We start from the raw sequence: 17,477 nt of genomic DNA, 5'->3' as shown, positions 1-17,477 counted from the left end.
TTAGCCTTGAGGTGGAGTTGGGAGAGTCAGCAGGAAAAGTTCTGTGTGGAAATAAAATCCCGTTTTATTATGATTTCAAATTTTTCTTTTATGTATGTATTTAATTTGATTTAACAACAAAAAAAATGCAGTTTATTTTGTCCTTTATGCACCTTGCTTGCTTTACCATTTCTGGGTGGGTTTTGTGTTGGTTGGTTTGAGGCTTTTTTGTTTATTATTTCTTTTTTAGCCATTCTCTCTATGTGGGCAATAGGCACAAATAGGCATAAATTCCACATGGCTGTTTGCATAGCAAAACCTGTAATAACAAACTTCATTCTGTTGTAAATTTTCTTCTTTAAGTTTTGATCTTTTGGAGTTGAGGATAAGTTTTAGTTAATATTGAGAACACAGAAGACAACAGCATAGAAAGCAGCAACATGTGCTAGTGTAGTCTTATTTTTTATTTTAACTTTCTATTACTTATCTTTTGTTTTTAATGTTCAGGACTATGACAGTTTATGCTCCAGTTGAGCAGCAACCAAAGCTTGGGCGAAGGAGAGATGAGCTGACAGAGGTAAGAGTTGCAAGTTTGTGGGTTTTTTTAATAGTACTTCTCTTTTCTTCTCTTAATATTGTCCACAGATTACTGTGGAGAACCCCACAAGATGTTTGAATTGTATTTTTCTACTTCTTATTGTGTCAGCATACCAGAAAGATTTATTATTTTAATGTATTGCTGCTTTTCTCTCAGGAATCATGGAATAATTGTATTCATGAGCGCTTTCTTTTTCCCTTTCAAATCATGATCAGAGTTGAGAACAAGGTCATTAATGACAGTGGGAAGGACTAATTTTTAGGGGTTGTGATAATTCCCTATGAAATGAAGGGGAAATGGATAACCATGGCATTTCTTTCCTTGAGAATGCAAATGAAACATGGGACTTGTAAAGATTGGGATATCACTGTGGCAAGCAAACACCTCAAAGCTAATCCTTTTTTTTTCTTCCTGTTACAGGCAGAACAAATTATATATGATCACTTTTCTGATCCCAAGTTTGTTGAGCAGTTAATAAAATTTTTGTCTTTAGAAGACAGAAAGGGAAAGGACAAATTTAATCCTCGCAGATTTTGCCTTTTCAAGGTAAGGAGAGTGCAATCACTAAATTGCTCTCATTTTTTAGACAATTCCCAGAGCATGGAAAAGCCACAGACTGCTGGGCTCATACTGTTGCAAAACCTTGATTTTTAAAGCTGCTCTGGGTAATTCTATTAATCCTCTCTTCTGATTAACTACTTAGGGAAACATATTTAGAGTATTGTAATAGTCTGAAGGACACTGGTGTGTAATGCTCTTAAAAAAAGCAATTTCACTTTCTGCACATTCAAACTCAAATGTTTCACAATTTTATGATGTTCTTGGGAAGACAGTGTTTTAGATAATTCCTGAAGAGCCTTTCCCCTCTTGTTTTCCAGGGCCTTTTCAGAAATTTTGATGATGCCTTTTTGCCAGTTCTTCAGCCCCACTTGGAGCAACTGGTCGCAGACTCTCACGAGAGCACCCAGAGATGTTTAGCTGAAATCATTGCTGGCCTCATAAGAGGTTCTAAACACTGGACCTTTGAGAAGGTGCTGGAGCAATATTTTCGAGTCATTCTTGGAAGTTAGATTAGTTTTGAATTATTAACCCCATTAGAAGTTGAGGTCTTGATGGCCAAACTTGGAGCGCGATTCATTGCTCGGTTTGGTGCCTGTTCTTGCCAGGTGTTAGGAAAACACTCCAGTATTAAAACTGGGAACAGTTTGCTGTTAAGCAGATGGCAAAGCTGATGTGGTTTGTAATTTCCAGTAGAAATAAGTGCTTATGTCCACCTTGGGCTGCTAAATATTTATTTAATTCAGGCCTAGCTGTGCATGCCAAAAATTAATCCTGGGAGAATCAGTACAAAAATAAAGAGGACATTTTAATCTCTGGGCTGAGTTTGAGATCCTTAAATAGCAAAATCTTGTCTCTTGTGTTTTTGCTGGGCAGGTGGAAAAACTTTGGAAGCTTCTGTGTCCATTGCTTCGAACAGCTTTGTCCAACATCACAGTGGAAACATACAATGACTGGGGCACCTGCATTGCCACCTCCTGTGTAAGTATCCCGGTTTTTGTCTCCTAAAGCTGGATCCACTGTGGAAAACCATTCCTGCAGTGAACTGGGAGTTCACCCCCCAGCAGGGTTAGTGATGATAGGTCACAAATAACTTGGGTCAATAATTCTTACCCATCGCTCAGCAGAACTCAGTGTGGTTTGTCGGCCAAAACCCTAATTAGCAAAATTTAGGCATGGTTATTCAGATATCTCAGAAACTAAGCTAAATCCCTTCTGTTCTGATTGTATTTACCGATTAATTAAAACTGTGTGTAGTTTTATTGGGTTTTTCTTCTATTGAGGTTCATTGTGAAAACATACTGAACATTGCCCTTACTTAATAAATAAACCCAAGGGATGCAAAAAAAAAAAAATCTCTGTCAAAACTTTCTTTGCTTTTACTTTATTTTATACATTATTTACATTTTAAACCTCCCTCATTTACTTTACATCTCTGCTCCCTGTTCTTTTCCAGGAGAGCAGAGATCCTAGGAAACTGCACTGGTTGTTTGAATTGCTGTTGGAATCTCCACTGAGTGGTGAAGGAGGATCATTTGTAGATGCCTGGTAAAATTAATTTGAACTGGTTTCTCGTGGTTGGATAGAGTAGGAAATACAGCCTGGATAAGCAGTATTGAGAGGATTCTGTGCCAGATACCTGGTAGGGGAGGGCAACAAATGCTTTCCAGTTAGCTTTCCCCACCCAGTGGCAGGTTCTTCATGGTAATTTTTTTAGTATAACTACAGGATGGGAAGGTTTGGGGCTGGCAGAGCAGCAGTACTGTCGTTTCACTGGGTAATTTTTACCCATCTTTGCTCATTGAAGGACACTCTGATGCACTGACACACTTGTGCACATTCCCAAAGTCTGGAGGGGACTGGGGAAGGAGGAATGTTCTGTATGACTAAAAATGATCTGTTCTGATTCCCAGCCGGCTTTATGTGCTGCAAGGGGGCCTTGCCCAGCAGGAGTGGAGAGTTCCAGAGCTGCTGCACAGGCTGCTCAAGTACCTGGAGCCCAAACTCACCCAAGTCTACAAGAACGTCCGAGAGAGAATAGGAAGGTCAGTGTTGTCTGCTGCGGTTCTTGTTGGGTTTTAACTCTTTGTTTTATTTGGGTAGTTAGGTAGCTAAATAATTAACCCGAAAAGCATAAATGCTCGTAACAAAAATCAGATAAATAATTAACAGACTTGCTTCAGAAATTCCAGAGGACTTCTCTATATTTGTCTTTTTTTTCTTAGAATGTTTTGGATTGGGAGGGACCTTAAAGCTCATCCAGTCCCAGCACTTGCCATGGATGGGGACACCTCCCCCTGTCCCAGGCTGCTCCAAGCCCCATCCAGCCTGGCCTTGGACATTTCCAGGGATCCAGGGGCAGCCACAGCTTCTCTGGGCACCCTGTGCCTGGGCCTCACCAATTTATTGTCAGTTTATGTTTGACATCTCTGAAGCTCTTCTAAGAGACATTTGGTTTTAAATAGCTTTGAATTGAAGATGAGAGGAAATTTTCTCTAAGTATTAACCCTCAGGGGTCACCCAATCGATCTTGGATCATTTGGAGTTCACAGGTCACTGTTCTCTGGACAAGAGTTGTGCTCACTGTGTCTTCCTGCTGGCTTTGTTTGTTTTCTTAGTGTGTTGACCTACATATTCATGATAGATGTTTCCTTGCCAAACACTGCTGCAACTAAATCTCCTCGTGTCCATGAATTTACTACCCGGATACTTGAAAACCTCAAGCCCCTCATGGAAGCAGATGAAGAAATCCAGAATCATGTTATGGAAGAGAACGGAGTCGGCGAGCAAGACGAGCGAACTCAGGGCATTAAACTCTTGAAAACAAGTGAGTTAAGGAGGTCAAGGAATGGGGGTTATTCTAGCACATGATGATTGAGGTCTGCAAATTGTGTAGCAGAATTGTTAATATTTTTCTTCTTAATTGGTGATTGCTTCTCTTTATTCAAACAGTTTTGAAGTGGTTGATGGCGAGTGCAGGGCGATCTTTCTCTACAGCTGTCACAGAGCAACTCCAGCTGTTACCTTTGTTTTTCAAGGTACATCCTTTAATTCTCCTTTATTGGTTATGTTTGATTAAAAAAGGATTGTATAAGTAAACTGACAAAATGTTATTTATATATATTAATAATATTCCATGGCCAGCTTGCATGTGGCATTGAACAACCAGCCTGTGGCAGGGCAGGGGAACTGGATCACCTTTCAGGTCTCCCAACCCAAACCATTCCATGATTCTCTAAGGCACCTTGAGTTATTTTCTTTTGTTTCCTGACTACACAATTCTTTTTAAGCTGCTCCTGTTGTTCCTCTGATTCTTGTATTCTTTGAAGCTGTGTCATCCAGTCTTACCGCTCTGAAATAATCCATACTTGTGTGCCCAAAGTGCACAAACATCAATAAATTACCCAACAGTAATCTATGTGACCATAAAATAAAGGTTTATTAAAGTGAAGGTGACCTTGGCAAAGCTTTGTCTCGGTTTTGGACCTGGATCTAAAATATGAAATTAATTTGGTTTGATACCAAGAGAATGGCAGTGGGGAACTAAAACCTCACCAGGATATCTTGATTATTTACTAAGAATATTTAATGTCATATTGATTGTTTTTCCCAGCTAACCTAATCTTTCAGCATTATATTGAATGTGTTTTTTCCCAGGCAGCTGTCCTTTCATGAGATTACCCTTCTTTTGAGGATTTTGCTGTCACCAGTACCTATTTATTAACAGGGTTTTCTTCCCTCCCTGCTCTTATTTAGATTGCACCCGTGGAGAACGACAACAGCTATGATGAGCTCAAAAGAGATGCTAAGATGTGTTTGTCCTTGATGTCTCAGGGTTTGCTCTATCCTCAGCAAGTGCCTTTGGTACTTCAGGTGCTAAAACAAGTGAGTGTGGTCTAAACAGCTTAAAGCTTCTTCTCGTCTCATGCATCCTCTGCCTTTTATTTAAGAGTATACAATACTTACAATTCTAAGCAAATAAAATGCTGATTTAGATCTGAAAGACTTGATTTAAAAGTGTTCTGAAACAGTTGTTGAACACTTGTTTAACATTTAAGCCACTTGATTTTGATAACAAGTTGAACAGCACTTTGATATATTAACATTTGGTTTGGTCGTGGATCACTTTAAATCTCCTCATGAGCATAACAATTCAAAATCCAGTTTCAGAATGAGTCTTAGGCTAAAGAACTGCCCTTGAATCTGATTTTTTTAGGGTTTTACAATATATTTCTGTTTAAAAATCTACTTTTTAAGTGAAGCCTGTGAAAATTATTACCTAAATAATAACTGCCTACTTTGGAGATAAAAGGTGCATGAAACAAAATTACCTGCATAAAAGAAGAACTGACCTCAGCAGCTTTTTTTCTTAAATATTGTTCAGTTTCCAGCAGGGGCCTGCTTGCTTTGACATTTTTCATGCCTTCTCACCCTGATTTATTCACTGCAGACAGCAAGAAGCAATTCTTGGCATGCCCGATACACCATCTTAACCTACCTCCAAACCATGGTGTTCTACAATCTCTTCATCTTCCTCAACAACAGTGAGGCAGTCAATGACATCAGGTGGCTGGTGATAAAACTCCTGGAAGATGAACAGCTCGAGGCAAGTGATCCCTTCTCTGCACTGCTTTCACACCACTGTTTCTTGCCTTTGTCAAGTTTTATGGAAGAGCTGACATGTAAATTGATTCAGGAGGTATTTCTAGCTCAGCATTCTTCCTGCTTTGAAAATGAGCTTTATAGGATTCAGTTTTTTCATATTCATGCTAGGAAGACAATTGATAATAAAATACTCCATTAGTGATTTTTTTTTAAAGTCCCATTGCTTCTTTTGCACAGCATGGTGCATTGCTTGGATCTTGGTTTCAGTACATGAAATAGAGTTATTATTAATTCCACTATAAATGTGCATTGGTAGAAAATTCAACATCCAAGGTCAAATCCCTTCCTGTGTAAAATGTGTGTAAAACCACTGTTTATTACTCTATAATCTGCCTCACATCTAATCATACCATATTAATTACAAAAATACTCTTTATATTTATGTCAAGAGCTACCTAGAACTGAGGGGCTTGCTTTAAATTATGTGAATTTAAGTCATGTTTTAGCAAAGTGAAGAATCTTTAGTGATAACCTGCCTGGCCTATCTCCCCTGCACCATCATTTGTGCAGTTGGCAAATATCAATGAAATCCTACTTTTGGATGGTTGTTTTTTTTCCTTCTAGAAGAAAGATTCTGCATCACCTTGCCATCCTACAGAAGTTGTTTGTCAGAACACTTACCTCATAATCTCACACCATTTTGAAAAATACCTTTTATTCACTTGAATGCAATTTATCCAGTTACTTTAAATGTACCAAATTATCCCTCTGCACCACAGAGGTGCAAATCCAAAAAGCCTACCTGTGTTCATAACCACTCTAGATAATGCTGTTGCCATGGAAGCTTTCACTTTTCTCTGAAAAGTAATCTTGTTCTTTCTTGGTAATAACTGACAAGATGCAGTATCCTGCTGAGTAATTCTTATGTAGCTTTTGGATGCTGGATTTTTAAGATGAGAATCATTAGCTTTGACTAGGATTTAGTGTCTTTGCTCTGTAGAATTGAGGTTTTGGTTCTTGGATTTTAAGGTACTTCTATTTTCTTTGCTTATTTTGATATGAAGGGCCAGACCTGATGATGAATGTTTTAATGAGCACAGCGCTCATGTCTTGATAAGCATTTTTCATATTGCACTGCAGTTTTACAGGAATGAGAGTATTTTCTCTCTGTTTAAGTAACTCCTTGTAACTTCTGCAGTTGGGTTTGGCTGCTGCTGCTGGGTGGTTTTGTTGTGATATTGTTGCACTTCTGTAGACTGTGATCAGTCCCTTCTGACCAAAAAAAAACCCAAACCCCGTAGGTGATGGGGAGATTCCTCTAGTTTTTATATTCTGTGCTTCATCATGAGTGTGATCACTTATAAATTAAGTAGTGCCAGAGGTGGTGAGTGATCAGCTGCTTTGTGAATGATTTGAAAGGCTTTGCTTCCAGGTGCTCCTCACAGCAAAGTGTTCCTTCTAGCTGGGGGATTAATTTAGAAATTAAAGTGGTTGTAATACAGGGAGTAGGGATATAAATGAGCCCAGCTCTCCTGGGAGCTCGCTCACTTCCCAGCCGAGTTGCTTTGTGTCTGGCTCTTGTATTAGCACATTGTGTCCATTTAATAGCTCAGCTCTTCAGGGACTTACAAACTGATAAACAACACTGCCAGCCTCTCACCTCATCCCTCTTCACTATCAGCAAAGTAGATCACGTTCGAATAGTACCTTGTAGAAATTTATATGGAATGGGCCGGAGTCTCAAGAGCTTATTTGAACTTCCTCTGTTTAATTATTGTAGCTCTTGCAGCTGTACTTATGGCTTTGTGAGGCTCAGAACATTGTGTTTAAGGATGTGATTTATTATTATAATCTGCTGCATTGGATTCAGAGCACTGGGAGGTGTTTGTGCTCCGCAGAGACAAATGTTCTGTTTGCACTTACCTGTGACAGAATGTACCTACCAAAACTCTGGCGGCAGCAACTCATACAGTTTATTTGGTTTGCAAGTTTGTAAATGTTGGGAGGCTTTTGTCAGAATGTAATTATGGAAAGTGGGAGTGAGTTTTGGAGGGACTCCTAATTTAAATACAGTTTTACACCTCAATAAATGCCTGGCTTTGGGAGATTTGAGGAGATGAGAGAAATCAGTAATACTGATGGGTTAGTCACTTGTTTTTAAAAGCAAGGATGCATTGTCTCTACTAGGAATTCGCTAACAAGATGCTGTGGCTGATTTAAAAGCAGTGGGAAAGGAGATTTGTATTTTGAAGGGCTTGGCAATTAGATGAAAGCTAAGTTTAGTCTTGTTCTTTAGGGTTGCAGTGTTACTCTTAAGAAGAATATTTTTCCAACCTGGATTTCTGGTTTTATTCATGTAGTGCAGAGATCTGGTACTTGAGACAAGCAAGTCTGTCATGCTGGAGCATTACAGAACTGAGTTGTTGATCATAAAGTCTGTTTTGTTGCTTATTAATCCAGCATCTGTTCTGTCTTTCAAAGAATTCTTGTGCTACGGGTAGAACAGAATCAGCTGAGCCTCTGGAACATTCCTCCTGCCTTTTCTTGGAAAAGCTTTTCTGCTTTTGTCACAGGAAAAACTAAATGCTTTTGTATAAAGGCCACTTTAAAACTGATGTCAATACAGAGCCTGTTGGGAATTTTGTGAAGCAGGTTGATTATTTGGTCTCAGTTAACATTTGTTTTTAAACTTCCTAAAGCTTCTCTATTGACAATGGAGTTAAATTACATTATTTGCTTGAGTAGGAGGTCACTTTATGGCAAGTTTAGTGACAGTAGTTCTGTATTACAGTAAAGCATGTTTTATTAAAGAGCCATCTAATAAACTACTGACAGCAGGATAATAATTTAAAGGCTTTTGCTGTGTAAGATTTGCTCACTTGGGTTAGTTGGGTGTGCTTAAGAGGGCAGTAATGGCATAAATAAATCAACAGTGTTCTGTCCCACCTGTGCCCAGGTGAGGGAGATGGCTGCCACCACGCTCAGCGGGCTCCTGCAGTGCAACTTCCTCACCATGGACGGGCCCATGCAGACCCACTTCGAGCAGCTCTGCAAAATGAGGCTCCCCAAGAAAAGGAAGAGGGACCTGGCCTCAGTGGGGGACACAATTCCTTCAGGGGGTAAGAAAGCAGCTCAGGAAGAAATCAGTCTTTTGGGTAACAAAGGCTGCCATAGAATTTAATTTGCAACATAAATGGTAAGAATACACAGCAAAGACAAATATTTTTATTATGTATTCCTATGTCAAATTAATTTCTTACTCTTTTAGAATTAACATTAAAGAGGTTTTTCCAGTTTCCAGTTCACAGAACTAAGGATGTAGATGATGAGGGATAGAAAGTTCCTCAATAAATAAAGTCACTTGGCTGACACAACATAGTTCCACTCTTTGCCCACCTTACCTTCCATTTGTTAGCAGCGTGGATTTTTTATTCTAAAAAAAACCCAACAAACGCAACCAACCAAAAAATAAACCAGAACAAAAACCCCCTTAACTTAATTCCCTGACTTGGAACTTTGGCTTCTGCCTAGGCATTTAATACTTCTGAGTCACAGTCATTTGACCCAGAAGTTTGGCTTTCCATATTGTCCAGTAGTTCTGGGATTTGAGAAAACACTCTGAATGCAGAAAGAGGGAACATGGAGATATTATTCATGAGTTTCTTTGAGAGAGGGAAGCTCATTTGAAATGTTTATAAAGTGTCCAGCAGTTGCAGATTGATTCCTGCTGGAGGAAGGTGCAAAAAACTAAAGACAAGGGAATGAATCTGGGATTCTGAGTAAGGAAGCAGAACCAATCTGGCAGCCCATAAGTTCATGTCTGTAGAACTCTCTGGATTTCTATAGAGCTGGATGTCTCTGCACTGCCAGGGAGTTTGTTTTTAACTGAGGTGGGTTGATGGCCTGTTTTTGCAGACCTGGTGAAGCGCCACGCCGGCGTGCTGGGGCTCAGCGCCTGCATCCTGTCCAGTCCCTACGATGTGCCCACCTGGATGCCACAGCTCCTCATGGATCTCAGTGCCCACCTCAATGATCCCCAGCCTATTGAGGTAAAAATACAGCAGTTCTCCATTCAACAGAACACAGCTGAATACCTGTGACTCATGCTTACTTCTCTTTTCCTAGAAAAGCACAGGAGCCTATTAAGGAATTTAATTTCTGCTGCTTTTTACTAAATTACTCTGAATAGCTTAAAAGCATAACCTGCTTTTAAGTATTTTTTGTGGTAGAGCTGTCTTTGCTTTCAAATTTAAAGCATTAAATTGAAAACTGCAAGAACTGTATTTATAATGAGGAAGTGGGTTTTTTTCATTAAAGATGTCCCTTTTGTGCATGCCATTCTAGGAAACATCAATCTGAACCAAAACATCAGTTCTGGAATTTTTAAAATGAAGTGTTATGAGCTGCCATAGAAATAAGCCTTTAAAGAAATAGTTGCCTTTAACCCTTATTGTTTTCTCTTGTCTGTTGGGTTTCATTGACTGTGGCTGTTTTAGCCAGAGGAGTGAGATGAAGGATTCCTTTGATGTTTTCAGACCTAAAACACCCTTTTGAAACAGCCAGGGAAAAAGCAGTGGGGAAAAGCACTTGGCTTTTATTTTATAAGAATCTCTAAATGTTTCCCAGCTCAAAATTGTAGGTGCGGGAATCCTTTTTATAAGAATGTTGGAGTCATGACCCTTGTCAAAAGACTAACCAGAACTGTGAAAATTAAAATCCTGGGCTGAATTCCCCAGAGCCCTCCTATCCCCTGGGTGTGCCCCAACCCTTGGTGGTACTGAGCAGTTGTGTTTGTTGTGTCCAACGTTGGTTTTGGTGTGGAGCTGGGGTCCCTGACTCACAGAGCTCCATCCCAATTGTGCTGGCAGATGACTGTGAAGAAAACGCTGTCCAATTTCCGGAGGACCCACCACGACAACTGGCAGGAGCACAAGCAGCAGTTCACAGATGACCAGCTCCTGGTGCTCACTGACCTCCTGGTTTCACCCTGTTATTATGCATAGGTGGGTCAGCTGATGGGTTTTGCCATAAGCTTCACTCTTAGGGATTCTACTCCAGAGTCAGGAAGAATCCTTCATTAACCACAGGAGAAATGCTGCAGCCAAATGTCTGACCTTTGCCTCCTCCAGTGGTTTTATTTTGGTTAAATATTTTAAATATTGTCCCTCTTTCTGTGCATCCCTGTGCTTTGCTAAGACATTTACACTTCTTTTCTTGAATATTGATGTTCCTTTTCTCCATTTTCTGCCAGCTGGCTGCCTTTTAAATGCCTGGCAGTGCCCCTAAAGTGCTGCTTTGTACTTCTGATGCCTCTCAGGACTTTACACCACCCAGTCCAGGCTGTGACCTACATCTCAGGATGGGGAATGGCTGCTACCACCCGGTTTCCTCTTCCAAACTCCGGCTTTGCTGCCGGGGCTCTTCACACAGGCATGTCCCCAAAGAGTGAATCCATTCCTGGGGTTTCTCTTTGTTACACTACAAGATTCCCATCTCTATTGTATTGTGATGTTTCGTGACAATATTCCAAGAGAAGCTTTAATTTATCTTTTCATATAAACAAGAGCATGGGGTGATATTTGTGTTTTGAACTCTTTCTTCTTTCTTTTCAGGTTTCTCCCGGGGAAAATGAGGATGTAGGAATTTTTCTGCGAAATAAAGGAAACTCAAAAGAAATTGATCATGTAGAGAACTTTGTGCTGGAAATCCTGATGCCTAATCAAAACCACTTTTAAATACAAACCTAGAGACCTGGTTCTATTCAAAAGAATTTCACCTCCCCAGGGAGCAGCTGGGGGAGTCCCGAGGCTGCACCTGCAGGGCCTGATTGTGAGTCCATGGCAAGACCCTTCTCCTTGGCCTGCATCACACATCAGTCTTGTTTCTGCTTCCTTGCACACAGTGACCTACACTGCACATCCCTCACCCCCTTCTCCTGCCCACTGTTCCCACCATTAAGGATATGCAGAACCAGAGAGTGCCGCAAACCGGAATTTTCTCAGTGGAGCTCTCCAATTCTGCCGATGCAGCTCCTCCCTCAGTCCCTACACCACAACCCCAGGAGCCTTCCTTCCTCAGAGTTTTATTTTTCACTACTGGGATTTGAGTACCATCCAGTCCACCTCAGGGCAGCATTGCCTTTTTGTATTCTCTCCCTTGTGCAAATGTAAATAGCTGAGCTCTGTGCAGTGCAGGGGGTGGCAGCATGGGCAGCTCCTGCTGCCTGGCCAGGGCTTTGGGGTGTCTTGACCACATGTGGAATAAAAAAATAAATCTATGATTCTCTGCATATTTTTAAGGAGGAAATGGGTGTTTCCATGTAATTAGAATGCACAGATGGGAAATGATGGACTATTAGTGGTGGTTGAATTCACGGAATGAAATGTATGCACAGTGTGGAAAGGCAGTTTGTAACAGTGTATTCTCCTAAAGATTGAGCAAGCATATCTCGTTTGAAGATCGTGGAAGCTCTGTGTTTTTTTTGCCTGCAGCTTTGTTAAGAGACTGGTATCAATTGGCTGTTTAACAAGCTGTTTAATATGTGTTACATAGTTGTAAAAGACTGTATAAATTGTAGAGGCATTGCATTGACAAAACATTGTACAGTTTGCAACCTTTTACATAACACCATTGTGAGATTAATTTGTAAAGATTCATACTTAGATGTTAATACAGTAGTGGTTCTGGCTTTTGTATCAAAACAAATGCCATTCTTAGTTTTTTAAATTATTTTCTTTAACAGAATATCTCTTTGTGTCTGAGAGGGTTTGTTTTGCTTTTCCTGTATCTCATGACTGCGTCTCATTCAGATTTTACTGCAACACGTGTGGCCATTTCTCCATACTGACATCACATATTCTGGTGTGATCCATTCAGAGAACGTGAGGTACATGGAAATAACTCATAAACTGCTGTGTGTTTCATCTTTCATGCAAAACCCCCCAGGAGCACTGAGACCTTTGTGTGGCTCATCCCAAACTTCCAAGCACAGCAGTGCTCCTGGGGCAGCATTTAAGGAGTGTCAGCACACGGATGTAACCACGGTATAGCGTAGTGCCAAAATTATGATTTCAATTGTGTACGTAGTTTAAGACCCAATAAATGGACTGTTTGTAACTACTGCATCTTCCTGTATTTCAAAAAGGAAATGTGTTGGTTTGAGACCGTAACTTCAGGTTTTTACAGTGATTTTGAGCTTTTGGATGAGGCCTGTGTTTGTCCTGGGATTTGGTAATGAGTTAAGGCAACATTAAAGATTAATTAAAGATCCTGTTCTAATGTCTAGGAAATCAGCTTTTACATTTATGGAGAAATAGCTTGTGCCAGGAAAACACTTGTTAACTTCTGAGAACTGGAGAAACTGGTTTTTGTTGGAGAGGGTTTTGCTGATAGAATTAAATCCTCACAAGTGACGGAAAGCCTTTGCTGCAGAGGATCATCTCTAAAGGATCCTTGGCTGATAAGTGTTGGAGCAGATATTGCATGTGCTGTTCTGCAGCTCTGCTGCTTTGTGCTGTACTTGGAAATCTCTTTCCTTAGTCAGGGTGTAGCTGGAATTGGTTGAGGATTCAGTGCACTGTAGGGAATCAAGCTCTGGTCAGGAGTGGTATTAATTCCCAACACCTTATAAACCCACAGTAAATTGCTTTATCCAAACAGATCCCCCAGTAAATACAGCACAATATTCAAAATACATTTCTATAGGATAAAAGACACCTGTGAGTTGAGTGCTGGTTGAGTTTTGGTGAGGGAAGGGTTGTTAGTCTCTTGTCCTGAAAATGCAGGAACAATTTTTTTACCGCCAGATACCTCAACTCCATTACTGGATTTATCCTCTAACTTTCCCCAAGCAACACCCACATCCTGAATTCTGAACTTCCATCACTGATGTCTTATACTGTCTCTTCCCTGAAGCTTTCAAGATAAACCAGCTGCAGTACCTCAGTCTGGAGAGGGAGAGATTTCTAGCATAAGAGAGAATTTTTCCCCTTGGAACAGGAAAGGAAATGGAAAAATATCTTGAGGATAGTTTGATAGCCTCAACATCCTTAGTGACCACCTGTCAGACTGCACAGACAACCTGAGACCATCATGGGGAAGCACCAAAGGAAGGCAGAAATGTAAGGCAAAATTTGGGATGTTTGGGAAGTTATTTTGGTATGTTGAGGTTGGGCTTTTTTTGTTGGGTTTTTTTGGGGTTTGATTTGGGTTTTAAGCACTCAAGTTGCCAGTTACACTGCTCAGTGACTCTTGCTAGACCATTAAGTGGTGTGATCTCCCACATTTCCATCATCAGGTACGTATATTTGATGCTTATCTTGACATGTAAGAAAATTACCAAGCAGTCAAATTAGACTTTTAACCTGTGCTTTTGGGTTGTGCCACAATCTCAGCATTGGTGGATTGTGCTGCTAACAAGTTTGTTAGTTTTGGGGTTTTAATTAAAGAGGCAAAGGGATGAAGTTCCTTATTTCTGGTATATTAGGACTGTATTCCTGTTACGTCCAGGTATCTCCCTTTCCCCCTTCTTACTTCTTTCCCAGGCTGCTGGGACTGCTGTGCTGGGTACACTGGATGATGTGATGATGTCTCCTGTCAGTTTTTCACAGTTAGGCATCCCCAGCATCCCACACCCTGCTCAGTCTCACACTTCCTTCCACAGCTTCAGGCTTCCTGGAATCCTGCAACACAGCCTCCAGCTCCCTTTTCCCCAGCACTGTGGAAAACACAATAATCTGGTAAAATGCAAGGGGGAAAATGAAGCCCAGTGGCAGTAGAATGGTTTGCTGTCCACTGACCTGGGAAGATTTTAACTCTAACCCTGCTGTGAGTTACTAGCTGATGTGTTTTGCATCCTCATAGCATCCTGCAGTACCTGGAAGGCATCTTCTGGGGATTTCTAATAAAAGGAGGGAAATTTGACCTCAGCCTGCTCTAGACTTCCCAGCTGCCAGCAGGCAGAGGAATCCCTGCTCCAAGGAAGGCGTTCCAGGTGGTTAATCCAAGGCAAAGTCCTCAGGGCACTGGTGCCGTGGTAGTTACAGCCTGGTTTAATATCAAACTCTGTGGAATATGTAGAATATTGCTGAGCAGATTTTGCTGCTGCAGATGGAGCTGGACACACACTTCCCTTGGAGAATACGAGATGCCATCATTTCTGATTGGCTTCTTAGGAAAGCCAGCAAGAAACCAAATAAATCTGTTCTAGCAATAAGTGCAGTCAGATTACAGTAAATCCAGGTAGAAGCCCAGCTGAGCTGACCTTGAAAGTATTCAAAAGAATAAAAGCTTTTCACTGCTGCTCTTATTTATTCTGTCCTCGCTTTTATTTCTGTTTTTTTTTCTGGGTTAATTTCCCCTTTTATTATTCCAGCTGCTTTCCCCTAGAAATCTTTTGTTAAAATCATAAGATACAAATCTTAGGCTGAGATGAGAGCAGATTCCAACAATTAAAAGTAATTTCCAGTCAATATCTGCAAAAGAACACTTGTCAAAAATGTCTTGGTAACATTGTTTCTCCTTATGCAGTAGGAATCCAAGACTGAACAATGAGAAGCTTGATGGGTCTAGAGAGCACTGGATTTTTAAGGAATTTAGTTTAAGGAAAGGCTTGAGTGCTGCAAAGAGTAAATGCCCTTGTACCTTGTGCAAGCTAAGTTTTGCTCTTGTGATTCTTACCTTGCAAAACACACTTTCTTCCACTGCTTTTCTCCCCCACGCAAACTTTGGCAAATCTTTTAAAAGCTAAAAAGTCCTTTTTAAAAGGGACACTGATGACAAATTTTGCTGTGCCAAAGGGGCTGGGCAGGGTTTGTGCTCCCATGGAGATCCTTTTTGCCTCAGCTCATTCCCTTGCTCCCTGAGAACAATCCCTTCTCATTTTCTGCTGGAATGTTTAAGGCTTTCAGGCTTGAACCAGCTACACTTTCCCCTCCATTTCAAACCACAGTTAATAACTGTAGAGGGGTAAAACAACCAAACTTTGCATTAGGCTAACACCTTGTCACTCTTGTTGAATCCCATAATTCAGTGTCCTCTGATGTTTTTAAATAAGAAAATTCAAGGAGGGAGTTTGTCCCAGTTTGTCAATGAAAAAGCAACTCTTACTCAGGAGGGCCAAGATTCACCCACAGATTTCAAATTAACCATGACTGGAGAACAAAAATACAAGGAAAAATAAGAGACAAGCCAAGCTGAGAGAGGACATGATTTAAAGCCACAGGAAACCATGTTTTGGGTTTTGAACCTTCCCCCTCATGTACACAACCAGTTTTATGACAAAACCAAGACACAATGCATCTGCCCATGTTGTAAAGCACTTCTGCAGCTAACTGCTGGCATTTCCCCCCAGAAAAATCCATTCCCATTGCCACTGGGAGTGTGTTTAGCAGGGCAAGGCTCACAGGCCAGGCTGCTGTCACCAGCCAGAGGGTTATAAAAACATTGCTCTGGGGTTTAGAAAGGAATATTGAGAAATAAAGAGGCACTGGGAAGCTTTCAGGTATCAAACTTGCACACTTGTGGCCATCTGGATGGTTCTACAAACCACCTGGGGTAGGTTATTAAAACAATACATTAAGGTATATATAAAGATTTTAAGACAAGTGCATGCATAAGTCAGAAATACTGGCTCTCCTGTGTTTTCACAGGGCTTTTGTGCCTTGCCTGGCTGGATTTTGGTCTCTTCCACCTGGATTTCCAGTGCTGTGGAGGCCCCTCAGCTGTGTCTGCCTCAGAGAATGTGCACTGAGCATTTCCTCACCCTCACATCCCTGTAAGTACTTCAGAACCATCCCTTTAATGCTCAGCTCTCCATCACTACAATGTTTGTGATAGCAGTTGGCAGCTAAGAGATAAATGATGCTGATTCTTTTCCCTCCTGTTGGGAACACAGAAGATGCTTGGCCTTAGATCCTGTGCTTCTGAGCGAATACAAAGGGCAGCCTGGCCCCACTGAGCTGGCTCAGGAAGGTGATGCAGAAGTGCAAGCAGGGCAAGAGCAGCATGCAGAACTTTGATGTTGATGCTGAACAGGTTTTGGGTTGAGGCAGGTGTTTTGTTGGTGCACAGATCCCCTGCTCTGGGGGGATCCTACCTGGAACACTGCATCCAGCTCTGGGCCCCTGATACAGGGAGGAACTGTTAGAGCGAGTCCAGAGGAGCCACCAAGCTGATCAGAGGGATGGAGCAGCTCTGCTGTGAGGAAAAGCTGAGAGAATTTGGGTTGTTCAGCCTGGAAAGGAGAAGCTTCAGGCTGACCTAACTGCAGCCTTCCAGTACCTGAAGGGAACTTAAAGGAAAGATGAGGCAAGACTATTTACAAGGGCATGTGACAGGACAAGAGAAAATGGGTTCAAACTGAAAGAAAGTTGGTTCAGATTAGACATTAGAAAGAAATTCTTTCCTGTGAGGTTGGTGAGGCCCTGCTCAGGGATGCTGTGGCTACCTTGGGAGTGTCCATGGCCAGGCTGGAGGGGCCTTGCAGCAACCTGGGCAAATGAAAGGTGTCCCTGCCCATAGCAGGGAGAGGAACGAGATGGTTTTGCGGTCCCCTTCCCACCCGAACCCTTCCATGATGCTCTAGACCACATTCGCCGCTGCTCCACCCGCTCGCATCGCCGCTGCTCACCGAGCTGGAGCGGTGAGGATACAGCGCCAGCGGGGCTTTGGGGAGCTCGGTACCGCCTCCCCGAGGCCCGCCCGTGCCCGCCGGCTGTCCCCGCCGCTCTGTCCCCGC

General features: G+C 41.6%; 1 protein-coding gene across 1 annotated transcript in view; it reads left to right on the top strand.

Annotated features, from left to right (window-relative positions):
- Window positions 1-12,856, top strand: part of PSME4 (proteasome activator subunit 4) — a 43,781-nt gene extending 30,925 nt beyond the window's left edge. Inside the window, exons 34-47 of the mRNA XM_005525474.3 lie at window positions 487-556; window positions 998-1,123; window positions 1,456-1,608; window positions 2,012-2,116; window positions 2,592-2,683; window positions 3,049-3,180; window positions 3,754-3,962; window positions 4,088-4,173; window positions 4,892-5,020; window positions 5,586-5,741; window positions 8,697-8,859; window positions 9,656-9,789; window positions 10,609-10,743; window positions 11,353-12,856. Of these exons, the coding sequence (XP_005525531.1) occupies window positions 487-556; window positions 998-1,123; window positions 1,456-1,608; window positions 2,012-2,116; window positions 2,592-2,683; window positions 3,049-3,180; window positions 3,754-3,962; window positions 4,088-4,173; window positions 4,892-5,020; window positions 5,586-5,741; window positions 8,697-8,859; window positions 9,656-9,789; window positions 10,609-10,743 (1,690 nt within the window). The 3' untranslated portion in view covers window positions 11,353-12,856. The remainder of the gene's footprint in view (window positions 1-486; window positions 557-997; window positions 1,124-1,455; window positions 1,609-2,011; window positions 2,117-2,591; window positions 2,684-3,048; window positions 3,181-3,753; window positions 3,963-4,087; window positions 4,174-4,891; window positions 5,021-5,585; window positions 5,742-8,696; window positions 8,860-9,655; window positions 9,790-10,608; window positions 10,744-11,352) is intronic.
- Window positions 12,857-17,477: the final 4,621 nt, after the last annotated feature.

Source organism: Pseudopodoces humilis, chromosome 3, assembly GCF_049639895.1.
Source record: "Pseudopodoces humilis isolate 2021_Gansu_Grassland_sample_001 chromosome 3, ASM4963989v1, whole genome shotgun sequence".
Taxonomy (NCBI): Eukaryota; Metazoa; Chordata; class Aves; order Passeriformes; family Paridae; genus Pseudopodoces; species Pseudopodoces humilis.
Note: the sequence above shows the minus strand (reverse complement) of the source record. Positions and strands in the feature narration are given on the sequence as shown.